Source organism: Coregonus lavaretus (assembly GCF_964263955.1).
Source record: "Coregonus lavaretus genome assembly, chromosome: 21".
Lineage (NCBI taxonomy): Eukaryota > Metazoa > Chordata > Actinopteri > Salmoniformes > Salmonidae > Coregonus > Coregonus lavaretus.
In genome coordinates this window covers 29,967,911-29,980,903 of record NC_140008.1, presented here as the reverse complement: position 1 = coordinate 29,980,903, position 12,993 = coordinate 29,967,911, and the positions used below count along the sequence as shown (strand labels likewise).

At 41.1% G+C, this 12,993-nt stretch overlaps 1 protein-coding gene across 1 annotated transcript in view; it reads left to right on the top strand.

Moving 5' to 3' along the window:
* nos1apa (nitric oxide synthase 1 (neuronal) adaptor protein a) overlaps positions 1–12,993 on the top strand; it is a gene marked incomplete at its 3' end in the record, with an annotated part of 220,760 nt that overhangs the window by 190,427 nt on the left and 17,340 nt on the right. Inside the window, exon 8 of the mRNA XM_084185811.1 lies at positions 7,146–7,307. Within this exon, the coding sequence (XP_084041937.1) occupies positions 7,146–7,307 (162 nt within the window). The remainder of the gene's footprint in view (positions 1–7,145; positions 7,308–12,993) is intronic.

Below are 12,993 nucleotides of genomic sequence, written 5' to 3'. Positions count from 1 at the left end.
GGATTGTTGCTATAGACCAGCAAGTGCTAACAGTCAGTATCTAAATAATGTGTGATATGCTTGATAGTGTATGTGATGTAAACAGAGAGATCTACTTTCTTGGGGACCTGAATATTGACTGGTTTTCATCAAGCTGTCCGCTCAAGAGGAAGCTTCTCACTGTAACCAGTGCCTGTAATCTGATTCAGGTTATTCATCAATCCACCAGTGTGTTTACAAACACTACAGGAACAAGATCATCCACATGTATCGATTACATTTTTACTAATACTGTATAGCTGTATCCATACCCAAGGGATTTAGTGATCACAATATAGTTGATATATCCAGGAAAGCCAAAGTTACATAAACTGGGCCTAAAATTGTGTATAAGAGATAATACAAAATATTTTGCTGTGACTCTTATGTGGATGATGTTAAAAATTTGTGTTGGTCTGATGTGATTAATAAGGAGCATCCAGACGCTGCACTTCATTCATTAATGAAATTGCTACATTCCAATTATTGATAAACTTGCACCTGTTAAGAAACTGACTGTTAGAACTGTTAAGTGGGCGGCAGGTGGCTTAGTGGGTAAGAGCGTTGTGCCAGTAACCGAAAGGTCGCTGGTTCTAATCCCCGAGCCGACTAGGTGAAAAATCTGTCGATGTGCCCTTGAGCAAGGCACTTAACCCTATTTGCTCCTGTAAGTCGCTCTGGATAAGAGCGTCTGCTAAATGACCAATTATATTATTATTAAGTCTCCATGGATTGATGAGGAATTGAAAAACTATTTGGTTGAAAGAGATGGGTCAAAAGGAGTGGCTAATAAGTCTGGTTGCACATCTGACTGGCTGACTTACTGCAAGGGTGCTCAATATATACTGCACTGACATAAATTACTAATGATTGGTTGAAAGAAATTGATAAAAAGAAGATTGTGGGAGCTGTACTGTTAGATTTCAGTGCAGCCTTTGATATTATTGACCATAACCTGTTGTTGAGATAACGTATGTTTTACGGCTTTCCAACCATAATGTGGATTCAGAGCTACAGTATCTATATAATAGAACTCAGAGGGTATTCTTTAATGGAAATCTCTGTAATGTCAAACATGTAGGGTGTGGTGTACCGCAGGGCAGCTCTCTAGGCCCTCTACTCTTTTCTATTTTTACCATTGACCTGCTACTGGCATTAAACAAAGCCTGTGTGTCCATGTATGCTGATTATTTAACCATATGCAGTACGTGTCAGCAACCATAGTTAAGTCACTGAAACCCATACAGTAGGGAGAACAAGTATTTGATACACTGCCGATTTTGCAGGTTTTCCTACTTACAAAGCATGTAGAGGTCTGTAATTTTTTATCATAGGTACACTTCAACTGTGAGAGACTGAATCTAAAACAAAAATCCAGAAAATCACATTGTATGATTTTTAAGTAATTAATTTGCATTTTATTGCATGACATAAATATTTGATCACCTACCAACCAGTAAGGATTCCAGCTCTCACAGACCTGTTAGTTTTTCTTTAAGAAGCCCTCCTGTTCTCCACTCATTACCTGTATTAACTGCACCTGTTTGAACTCGTTACCTGTATAAAAGACACCTGTCCACACACTCAATCAAACAGACTCCAACCTCTCCCCTATTTGACCTAGATATTTTGTGTGTATGTATTGATATTTAGGCTATGTGTGCCATTTTTATGTTATATTAAGTCGTGTTTTGTGTGGACCCCAGGAAGAGTACAGTAGCTGCTGCTTTCACAACAGCTAATGGGGATCCTAATAAAATACCAAATACCACGATGAATAACAACGATTCTGCTTTCTCAAATATACAGGAAATATCTACTGATTGTTTCTGAAAAAAGGAAGGGAGTAAAGGTGCTATGTCTGACAACAAAGGTCTTGAATAACTTCTACTGGGTTCTTGTTAGTGCAGCTTGTCAACTATCCATCGTACTGTATCTGTCCTGCAGACTCAGAGGAGCATGACTCGTCGCAAAGCTCTGCTTGACTGAGAGGGATAGATGGTCACCTTTATGGAAACTGACAGGTATCTCTCTCTCTCTCTCTCTCTCTCTCTCTCTCTCTCTCTCTCTCTCTCTCTCTCTCTCTCTCTCTCTCTCTCTCTCTCTCTCTCTCTCTCTCTCTCTCTCTCTCTCTCTCTCTCTCTCTCTCTCTCTCTCTCTCTCTCTCTCTCTCTCTCTCTCTCTCTCTCTCTCTCTCTCTCTCTCTCTCTCTCTCTGTCCCTCCCTTTCTCTGTATCTCTCTCTCTCTCTGTCCCTCTCTTTCTCTGTCTCTCTCTCTGTCTCTCTCTCGCTTTCTGTCTCACTCTCTCCTCTCTTTCTTTCTTTCTTTCTTTCTTTCTTTCTTTCTTTCTTTCTTTCTTTCTTTCTTTCTTTCTTTCTTTCTTTCTTTCTTTCTTTCTTTCTTTCTTTCTTTCTTTCTTTCTTTCTTTCTTTCTTTCTTTCTTTCTTTCTTTCTTTCTTTCTTTCTTTCTTTCTTTCTTTCTTTCTTTCTTTCTTTCTTTCTTTCTTTCTTTCTTTCTTTCTTCCCCAATGCCCCTAACCATTACACATGTATTATATTCACTCCCTCTTCAATCCTACTGCCATTATACCGGTGACAGTTCTCTATGCAAAGGTACTTAGCACATAAAAACAGTTAGTCTTTCAGCTGGCGGCTAAGGTATTCTTTTTATCCAAACTACTACAATTATTCTGACGATTTCTGTGTAAAGCAAATATTTTTTTTTACCAGAGTTACCAAAGTAAACAGTACAAAGATGTTTACTGTAGTGATGCGCCGGTTGACTCATAACCCACAATCCCTGCAGTTATATCTGTATTATTATTGTGCAATTCACATCTATAGGCTACATTGAGGTTTTTCTTTCATTATTTTTTATCTGCCATTATCTGCCATTAGTGTGTAAGCCTAAGCTTCAGGGCCTTTTTTTTTTTTTATGTATGCGCACCAAATACACGCCAATCGCTAAATGCTTTTGGGAACTTGGGCAGAAAAAGTTAACCTCGATCCACTGAGGCAAAAAGGACAATGTTGGATTTGAATTCAATAAGATAAAAGCTGAGTTGAAAGTATTTGTATTTATTATGGATCTGCTGCCAAGGCAGCAGCTACTCTTCCTGCAAACTTAAGGCAGTTTGTACAATTTAAAAAACATTCTAAGTAAAGAGAAGGGAGGGCCAAGAGTAATGTTTGGGAAAGATTTTGTTAAGTGGCAAAAGAGGATGATAGCAGTGCCGGCTATGTTATGTGTGATGATTGTGAGGCGCTATACAAATTCGAGAGTCACAAGACGGGGACTTGAAATATGGTGCGTCAAGGGAACTGTAGCCTACTGTTCAGATGGGTTAAATGTAATAGTAGCCTAACTGAAATCGGGACACTGACTGTGTTATTATTTCCTTTTTTTATTTTGCTAATTTTTATAATTGTTCTTACTTTTTAACTCTGCATTGTTGGGAAAGGGCTCGTAAGTAAGCATTTCACCGTAAAGTCTACACCTGTTGTTTTCGGCGCATGTGACAAATAAAATGTGATTTGATATATCTAATTTTAGACAAGCTGACTAACAAATAGCCTACCAAAATGTCGGAAATTATCAACTGAAACATTTCTAAATTAGAAATAAATAAATAAATCCTGCACTCCCTGTCAAAAAATCGTTCTGCCATCTGACTGTACAGCACATTTTATATCGGCCTATTTGTGGGTTAGGGTCGGGTGAGGGCCTCAGATTTTCACTTTATCACGTATAGTCGGCCGGACATCACTAGTGTACTGCACTTGATGAAATCACAACGCACACACATACATACACACACACAGAGAGAGTGTTCTAGTTCCACTGTTCATCATTAAGAGTTGAGAGTAAACAGCTTGTCTGGTAATGTCCTGATTAACCTGTAGATCAGACAGCGACACACCATCACTCATCCACTGGTGGGTGGGTGGGTGGGTGGGTAAGTGGGTGGGTGTGTGTGTGTGTGTGTTTGTGTGCGTGTGCGTGCGAGACCAGTGTTGATTCTAGGGATCTGCACCTGAGACAGATGGCAGAACATAAGTTTGGGGTGTAATTTGCTGACTTCGAAACAAATTTAGTGGATTGAGTGAACTGTTTGTTCAGAGAGTGAATCTGTGCAGTGTAATGGTGATGATCCATACGTTATGTATAGTCGTGGGCAAAAGTTTTGAGAATGACACAAATATAAATTTTCACAAAGTCTGCTGCCTCAGTTTTTATGATGCCAATTTGCATATACTCCAGAATGTTATGAAGAGTGATCAGATGAATTGCAATTAATTGCAGTCCCTCTTTGCCATGAAAATTAACTTAATCCCCAAAAAACCTTTCCACTGCATTTCAGCCCTGCCACAAAAGGACCAGCTGACATCATGTCAGTGATTCTCTCGTTAACACAGGTGAGAGTGTTGACGAGGACAAGGCTGGAGATCACTCTGTCATGCTGATTGAGTTAGAATAACAGACTGGAAGCTTTAAAAGGAGGGTGGTGCTTGAAATCATTGTTCTTCCTCTGTTAACTATGGTTACCTGCAAGGAAACACGTGCCGTCATCATTGCTTTGCACAAAAAGGGCTTCACAGGTAGGGATATTGCTCCTAGTAAGATTGCACCTAAATCAACCGTTTATCGGATCATCAAGAACTTCAAGGAGGGAGGTTAAATTGTTGAGAAGAAGGCTTCAGGCGCCCAAGAAAGTCCAGCAAGCGCCAGGACCGTCTCCTAAAGTTGATTCAGCTGCGGGATCGGGGCACCACCAGTGCAGAGCTTGCTCAGGAATGGCAGCAGGCAGGTGTGAGTGCATCTGCACGCACAGTGAGGCAAAGACTTTTGGAGGATGACCTGGTGTGTCAAGAAGGGCAGCGAGGAAGCCACTTCTCTCCAGGAAAAACATCAGGGACAGACTGATATTCTGCAAAAGGTACAGGGATTGGACTGCTGAGGACTGGGGTAAAGTCATTTTCTCTGATGAATCCCCTTTCCGATTGTTTGGGGCATCCGGAAAACACCTTGTCCGGAGAAGACAAGGTGAGCGCTACCATCGGTCCTGTGTCATGCCAACAGTAAAGCATCCTGAGACCATTCATGTGTGGGGTTGCTTCTCAGCCAAGGGAGTGGGCTCACTCACAATTTTGCCTAAGAACACAGCCATGAATAAAGAATGGTACCAACACATCCTCCGAGAGCAACTTCTCCCAACCATCCAAGAACAGTTTGGTGACGACCAATGCCTTTTCCAGCATGATGGAGCACCTTGCCATAAGGCAAAACTGATAACTAAGTGGCTCGGGGAACAAAACATCGACATTTTGGTCCATGGCCAAGAAACTCCCCAGACCTTAATCCCATTGAGAACTTGTGGTCGATCCTCAAGAGGCGGGTGGACAAACAAAAACTCACAAATTCTGCATTGATTATGCAAGAATGGGCTGCCATCAGTCAGGATGTGGCCCAGAAGTTAATTAACAGCATGGCAGGGCGGATTGCAGAGGTCTTGAAAAAGAAGGGTCAACACTGCAAATATTGACTCTTTGCATAAGCTTCATGCAATTGTCAATAAAAGCCTTTGACACTTATGGAATGCTTGTAATTATACTTCAGTATACCATAGTAACATCTGACAAAAATATATCATAACACTGAAGCAGCAAACTTTATGAAGACCAATACTTGTGTCATTCTCAAAACGTTTGACCATGACTGTACACACAATACCACATTTGACAGTGAAAACATGTTTTTTGAAATGTGTGCAAATTTATTGAAAATGAAATGCAGAAATATCTAATTTACATAAGTATTCACAGCCCTGAGTCAATAAATGTTAGAATCACCTTTGGCAGCGATTACAGCTGTGAGTCTTTCTGGGTAAGTCTCTAAGTGCTTTGCATACTTGGATTGTACAATATTTGCCATTATTCTTTTCAAAATTCTTTAAGCTCTGTCAAATTGTTTGTTGATCATTACTAGACAACCATGTTCATGTATTGTCATAGATTTACAAGCAGAATTAAGTCAAAGCTGTAACTTTGACTTAAATCTGGAACATTCACTGTATTCTTGATAAGCGACTGCAGTGTGTTTTAGGTTATTGTCCTGCTGAAAAGTGAATTCATCTCCCAGTGTTTGGTGGAAAGCAGACTGAACCAGGTTTTCTTCTAGGATTTTGCCTGGATATTGTGGACTAACTACAATGTTGTTGATCCATCTTCAGTTTTCTCCTATCACACCCATTAAACTCTGTAACTGTTTTAAAGTCACCATTGGCCTCATGGTGAAATCCCTGAGCGGTTTCCTTTCTTCTAGGATTTTGCCTGGATATTGTGGACTAACTACAATGTTGTTGATCCATCTTCAGTTTTCTCCTATCACACCCATTAAACTCTGTAACTGTTTTAAAGTCACCATTGGCCTCATGGTGAAATCCCTGAGCGGTTTCCTTCCTCTCCGGCAACTGAGTTAGGAAGGACGCCTGCATCTTTGTAGTGACTGGGTGTATTGATACACCATCCAAAGTGTAATTAATAACTTCACCATGCTCAAAGGGATATTCAATGTCAGCTTTTGTTTTTTTACCCATCTACCAATAGGTGCTCTTATTTGCGAGGCATTGGAAAACCTGTGTTTGAAATTCACTGTTCGACTGAGGGACCTTACAGATAATTGTATGTGTGGGATACAGAGATGAAGTAGTCATTAAAAACTCATGTTAAACACTATTATTGCACACAGAGTGAGTCTATGCAACTTATGTGACTTGTTAAGCAAATGTTTACTCCTGAACTTATTTAGGCTTGCCATAACAAAGGGGTTGAATACTTATTGACTCAAGATTAAAGCTTTTCATTTGTAATTAAGTTGAAGAACATAATTCCACTTTGACATTATGGGGTATTATGTGCAGGCCAGTGACAAATAGTCTAAATGTAATCCATTTTAAATTCAGGCTGTAACACAACAAGATTAGGAAAAAGTTAAAGGGTGTGAATACTTTCTGAAGGCACTGTATCTCCATCTCCTCCTTACCTCGTCCATCCTCTCTCACCTTATATTGATGTCTCCGTCTCTCAATCCATCAATTCATCATTAACCTTATCTCCTCCATGGCAGGTTCCAGAGGAGGCCTCTCTGTTGCTGGTGTCCCCCAGGATGCTGCTGCCGTCGTCGGGTACTCTGCTCAACAGTGCTCCCCTGTCAGTCCACCACCAGATCCAGCTGCTACAGCAACAACTACAGCAACAACAGCAACAGACACATGTAGCTGTGGCACAGGTAGGACTGAGACACACACATGTTTGTGTGTTAACAGATGGTGTTTGTAGTACTGTGGATGGGTGAGGAGGTCTTGTTGTTAGAACTACAGGGAGCTGGTCGTTGTTCCCTCCTAGCTACTATCTTGTTTGTCTGCAAGCTCTTCACTTTGCTAATATTAACCGTTATGAATCATATGAACTTTACTTTCTGTGACTTTAACACCAGCTCTCCCACACACACACACAAACAAAATAATACACAAAATACCAATTACTCACAGCAGCTCAGCAGGAGGACTATGTACGTCATTATTGACAAAACATGATTAATACCCCATGCGGTAAAACGTTTTGGAAAGTCCATCTGTAGATGCTCTACAGACTATCAGTAACATTTCAACTATCTACTAAACCTAACCTTAACCCTAACCTTAACCCTTACCCTAAATCTAGCCCTAACCCTAACATGAACCCTTATTCTAAACTTAACCCTAGCAAACCTTTGCTTATCAACAGATAGTATGAACAAAGTGTGACCCACCATACATATTGAATCACTGTCATCTTTACAGTGCTGCACTGTTTATACAAGAGAGTAAATAGAAAGGTTTCAGTTGTGTTACTATCAGAGTTGTGGACTCGAGTCACATGACTTGGACTTGAGTCTGACTCGAGTCACAAATTTGATGACTTGAGACTCGACTTGATATAAAATAAAATAACTTGAGACTTGACTTGGACTTGGAGCCTCAAGACTTGGGACTCGAGTTTGACTTGAGACTGATGACTTGAAATTATCTGGCCAGGTTTTGTAATGTTTTGTCACTCATTTTGTGGCACAGAGTGTACGTGGATTACACCACACACAGCCAGAGACAGTAGCCGCAGCATCGCCCTTGCCAAAAAAAAACTGCAACGAATTGGCTATTGAAATCGGCACTCTGATTGAACTAGCAAACTGTCAATCAACAGGTCTGGTGAGCTGATTTGCTGTACAGTTATAGGATTGGGTGCAGGGCAAACATCAAAGTGTAGGGAGAGAGGATTGCTGTAATAAATAAATATGCACCTCCCAAAAATGTTGGTGATCAAGAATATTTACTTCGCTCTCCAAACTCCCGCCAGTGGAGAGTGCTTTTTTCCCTTGTTGAAATGTTTGCTGCTGCTTTCACACGTTTAAAAGCATAGGCCCTATGTGGTAAATCTATATAACATATAATACTACAATAATTGCTATCCACCGCCGTACTGTTTTTTGCAACACATTGACATTTCTGTTTAATGTTTGGTAGGCCTACGATACATTTTCATTTAGCCAACCATTTCTTACACTGCTCTGAGTGGGCACAATTTTTATAGTGCACATGAACGTTCACAAGACTCATGAGGTAGAAGTTCTGTTTATTTAATTAAATGTATGGCTTCCTTTGTTCATATTTCCCAGGTTATGTCGGAGTTCCGTGTGTCTGTGTCCTATGTCTCTGTCATTCTGGTTGTGAGTAATAGGAGCGCGTACGCCTCAATGCGCATAGAAATAGGCTACGTGGCCTTCGCTCCACACTTTGGAGTCAGAACGTTGAATAAGAGAAAATGATTGATCCATGTAAGCATGGTGTTAAAATATCATTATTAATCATTTCGTCTGATTAAGACGAATGTACCGATGTAACAATGGATGTGGAAATTGCCTTTTACATTGTAGAACCAGTTTATTGGTTGTAATTGCCAATAAGGTAATTGTATGGTCCTTGGGGGCCAAGTGCTTATATTATGTACAGTAGGTGTACCTGTTTGAGCTCCTGTTAGACAGATTTGATTTGGTTTCTCAAGGGGAGGCTGTACAGTCTTGCCCTCTACCTGTGTCTGTTCAGATAGGACAGGTTAAGCCTGTTACAGAGGCTATTTCTTTTTTGGTAAATCTACTTGTATATTTTGTATGACATAGTGCTTTCACCATTGGATCACCAAGACCTGTAAATAAATCTACACTCTGAGCACGTCAACCTGCCTTGCCTTCTGCAGATGTCATGCCCTTATGACTGCTACAAGGTCCCTATTTTACAATTACATAGGCTAGCCAATCAAAATATGTTGTAGACAAAATAATGAAAAGGGCTGTTTAGCAGCCTCAATAAATATAGAAAGGTTTTTAGTTCAACAAGTCGTTGCATGTGTTTTTATTTTATTTGACTAGAGACTTAACTTGAAAACTTGTGACTCGACTTGCTCTTAAAATGCACGACTTGGACTTGACTTGAGTCTTGACCCGTTCTACTTGGGACTCGGCTTGAGACTCGGACCTTGAGACTTGAGACTTGTTTGGGACTCTAATAATAGTGACTTGGTCCCACCTCTGGTTACTATTATATAAAGACAGATTGGTTTTCAATGACCTAGTTAGGACACGTAGGTCATACACTCCTCACACTAGCTGTGCAAAATCAACAAACACACAGTCAACGAAGCGCCTGGAGACCAGTGGCAGCAAATTCACAACTGGGCTCAACCTACTGTATTTACACACAACTCCATACACACACACACACACACACACACACACACAAACTGTCAGAGAGTTAGCAACAAGCCTGTTGAATGGAATTGAAGGATGGGACTAATAACAACTAACAACAAACAATAACAAGATAACTAATAATGTAGGCACGCTGTGTCCATAATAAGTGTATGGGTTGTAGGTTGGGAGCTTTTGTGAAGGAGCACAGTTAGAAAGATATGGCATATAGAAGCAAACCGGATGGACATCATGAAAATGATCGGAGAGTTTGAGAGTAGAAGAAGTTCAGGAGAAAGAACAAACAAAATGTAATTATTGTAAAATTGACTGTCCATAAAATGTAGATAGTGGGTATGGGCTGGAAGTAGAGGCCTAGGCGTTGTTGTTTACTAGTTTACTCCAAGTGGGGAAAGGGTGGCGGGGTTGGAAAGTAATAAAGGGGAATATATATATATTTTTTGTATGTATGTATGTATGTGGGTGTGTATGTATGTGTGTAGATGTATATGTATATATGTATGTATATGTATGTATGTGTGTATATATATATATACAGTGAGGGAAAAAAAGTATTTGATCCCCTGCTGATTTTGTACGTTTGCCCACTGACAAAGAAATGATCAGTCTATAATTTTAATGGTAGGTTAATTTGAACAGTGAGAGACAGAATAACAACAAAAAAATCCAGAAAAATGCATGTCAAAAATGTTATAAATTGATTTGCATTTTAATGAGGGAAATAAGTATTTGACCCCTTCTCAATCAGAAAGATTTCTGGCTCCCAGGTGTCTTTTATACAGGTAACGAGCTGAGATTAGGAGCACACTCTTAAAGGGAGTGCTCCTAATCTCAGTTTGTTACCTGTATAAAAGACACCTGTCCACAGAAGCAATCAATCAATCAGATTCCAAACTCTTCACCATGGCCAAGACCAAAGAGCTCTCCAAGGATGTCAGGGACAAGATTGTAGACCTACACAAGGCTGGAATGGACTACAAGACCATCGCCAAGCAGCTTGGTGAGAAGGTGACAACAGTTGGTGCGTTTATTCGCAAATGGAAGAAACACAAAAGAACTGTCAATCTCCCTCGGCCTGGGGCTCCATGCAAGATCTCACCTCGTGGAGTTGCAATGATCATGAGAACGGTGAGGAATCAGCCCAGAACTACATGGGAGGATCTTGTCAATGATCTCAAGGCAGCTGGGATCATAGTCACCAAGAAAACAATTGGTAACACACTACGCTGTGAAGGACTGAAATCCTGCAGCGCCCGCAAGGTCCCCCTGCTCAAGAAAGCACATACACAGGCCCGTCTGAAGTTTGCCAATGAACATCTGAATGATTCAGAGGAGAACTGGGTGAAAGTGTTGTGGTCAGATGAGACCAAAATCGAGCTCTTTGGCATCAACTCAACTCGCCGTGTTTGGAGGAGGAGGAATGCTGCCTATGACCCCAAGAACACCATCCCCACCGTCAAACATGGAGGTGGAAACATTATGCTTTGGGGGTGTTTTTCTGCTAAGGGGACAGGACAACTTCACCGCATCAAAGGGACGATGGACGGGGCCATGTACCGTCAAATCTTGGGTGAGAACCTCCTTCCCTCAGCCAGGGCATTGAAAATGGGTCGTGGATGGGTATTCCAGCATGACAATGATCCAAAACACACGGTCAAGGCAGCAAAGGAGTGGCTCAAGAAGAAGCACATTAAGGTCCTGGAGTGGCCCAGACCTTAATCCCATAGAAAATCTGTGGAGGGAGCTGAAGGTTCGAGTTGCCAAACGTCAGGCTCGAAACCTTAATGACTTGGAGAAGATCTGCAAAGAGGAGTGGGACAAAATTCCTCCTGAGATGTGTGCAAACCTGGTGGCCAACTACAAGAAACGTCTGACCTCTGTGATTGCCAACAAGGGTTTTGCCACTAAGTACTAAGTCATGTTTTGCAGAGGGGTCCAATACTTATTTCCCTCATTAAAATGCAAATCAATTTATAACATTTTTGACATGCGTTTTTCTGGATTGTATTCTGTCTCTCACTGTTCAAATAAACCTACCATTAAAATTATAGACTGATCATGTCTTTGTCAGTGGGAAAATGTACAAAATCAGCAGGGGATATATATACAGTGGGGGAAAAAAGTATTTAGTCAGCCACCAATTGTGCAAGTTCTCCCACTTAAAACGATGAGAGAGGCCTGTAATTTTCATCATAGGTACACGTCAACTATGACAGACAAAATGAGAAAAAAGAATCCAGAAAATCACATTGTAGGATTTTTAATGAATTTATTTGCAAATTATGGTGGAAAATAAGTATTTGGTCAATAACAAAAGTTTCTCAATACTTTGTTATATACCCTTTGTTGGCAATGACACAGGTCAAACGTTTTCTGTAAGTCTTCACAAGGTTTTCACACACTGTTGCTGGTATTTTGGCCCATTCCTCCATGCAGATCTCCTCTAGAGCAGTGATGTTTTGGGGCTGTCGCTGGGCAACACGGACTTTCAACTCCCTCCAAAGATTTTCTATGGGGTTGAGATCTGGATACTGGCTAGGCCACTCCAGGACCTTGAAATGCTTCTTACGAAGCCACTCCTTCGTTGCCCAGGCGGTGTGTTTGGGATCATTGTCATGCTGAAAGACCCAGCCACGTTTCATCTTCAATGCCCTTGCTGATGGAAGGAGGTTTTCACTCAAAATCTCACGATACATAGCCCCATTCATTCTTTCCTTTACACGGATCAGTCGTCCTGGTCCCTTTGCAGAAAGCATGATGTTTCCACCCCCATGCTTCACAGTAGGTATGGTGTTCTTTGGATGCAACTCAGCATTCTTTGTCCTCCAAACACGACGAGTTGAGTTTTTACCAAAAAGTTATATTTTGGTTTCATCTGACCATATGACATTCTCCCAACCCTCTTCTGGATCATCCAAATGCACTCTAGCAAACTTCAGACGGGCCTGGACATGTACTGGCTTAAGCAGGGGGACACGTCTGGCACTGCAGGATTTGAGTCCCTGGCGGCGTAGTGTGTTACTGATGGTAGGCTTTGTTACTTTGGTCCCAGCTCTCTGCAGGTCATTCACTAGGTCCCCCCGTGTGGTTCTGGGATCATTTTGACCCCACGGGGTGAGATCTTGTGTGGAGCCCCAGATCGAGGGAGATTATCAGTGGTCTTGTATGTCTT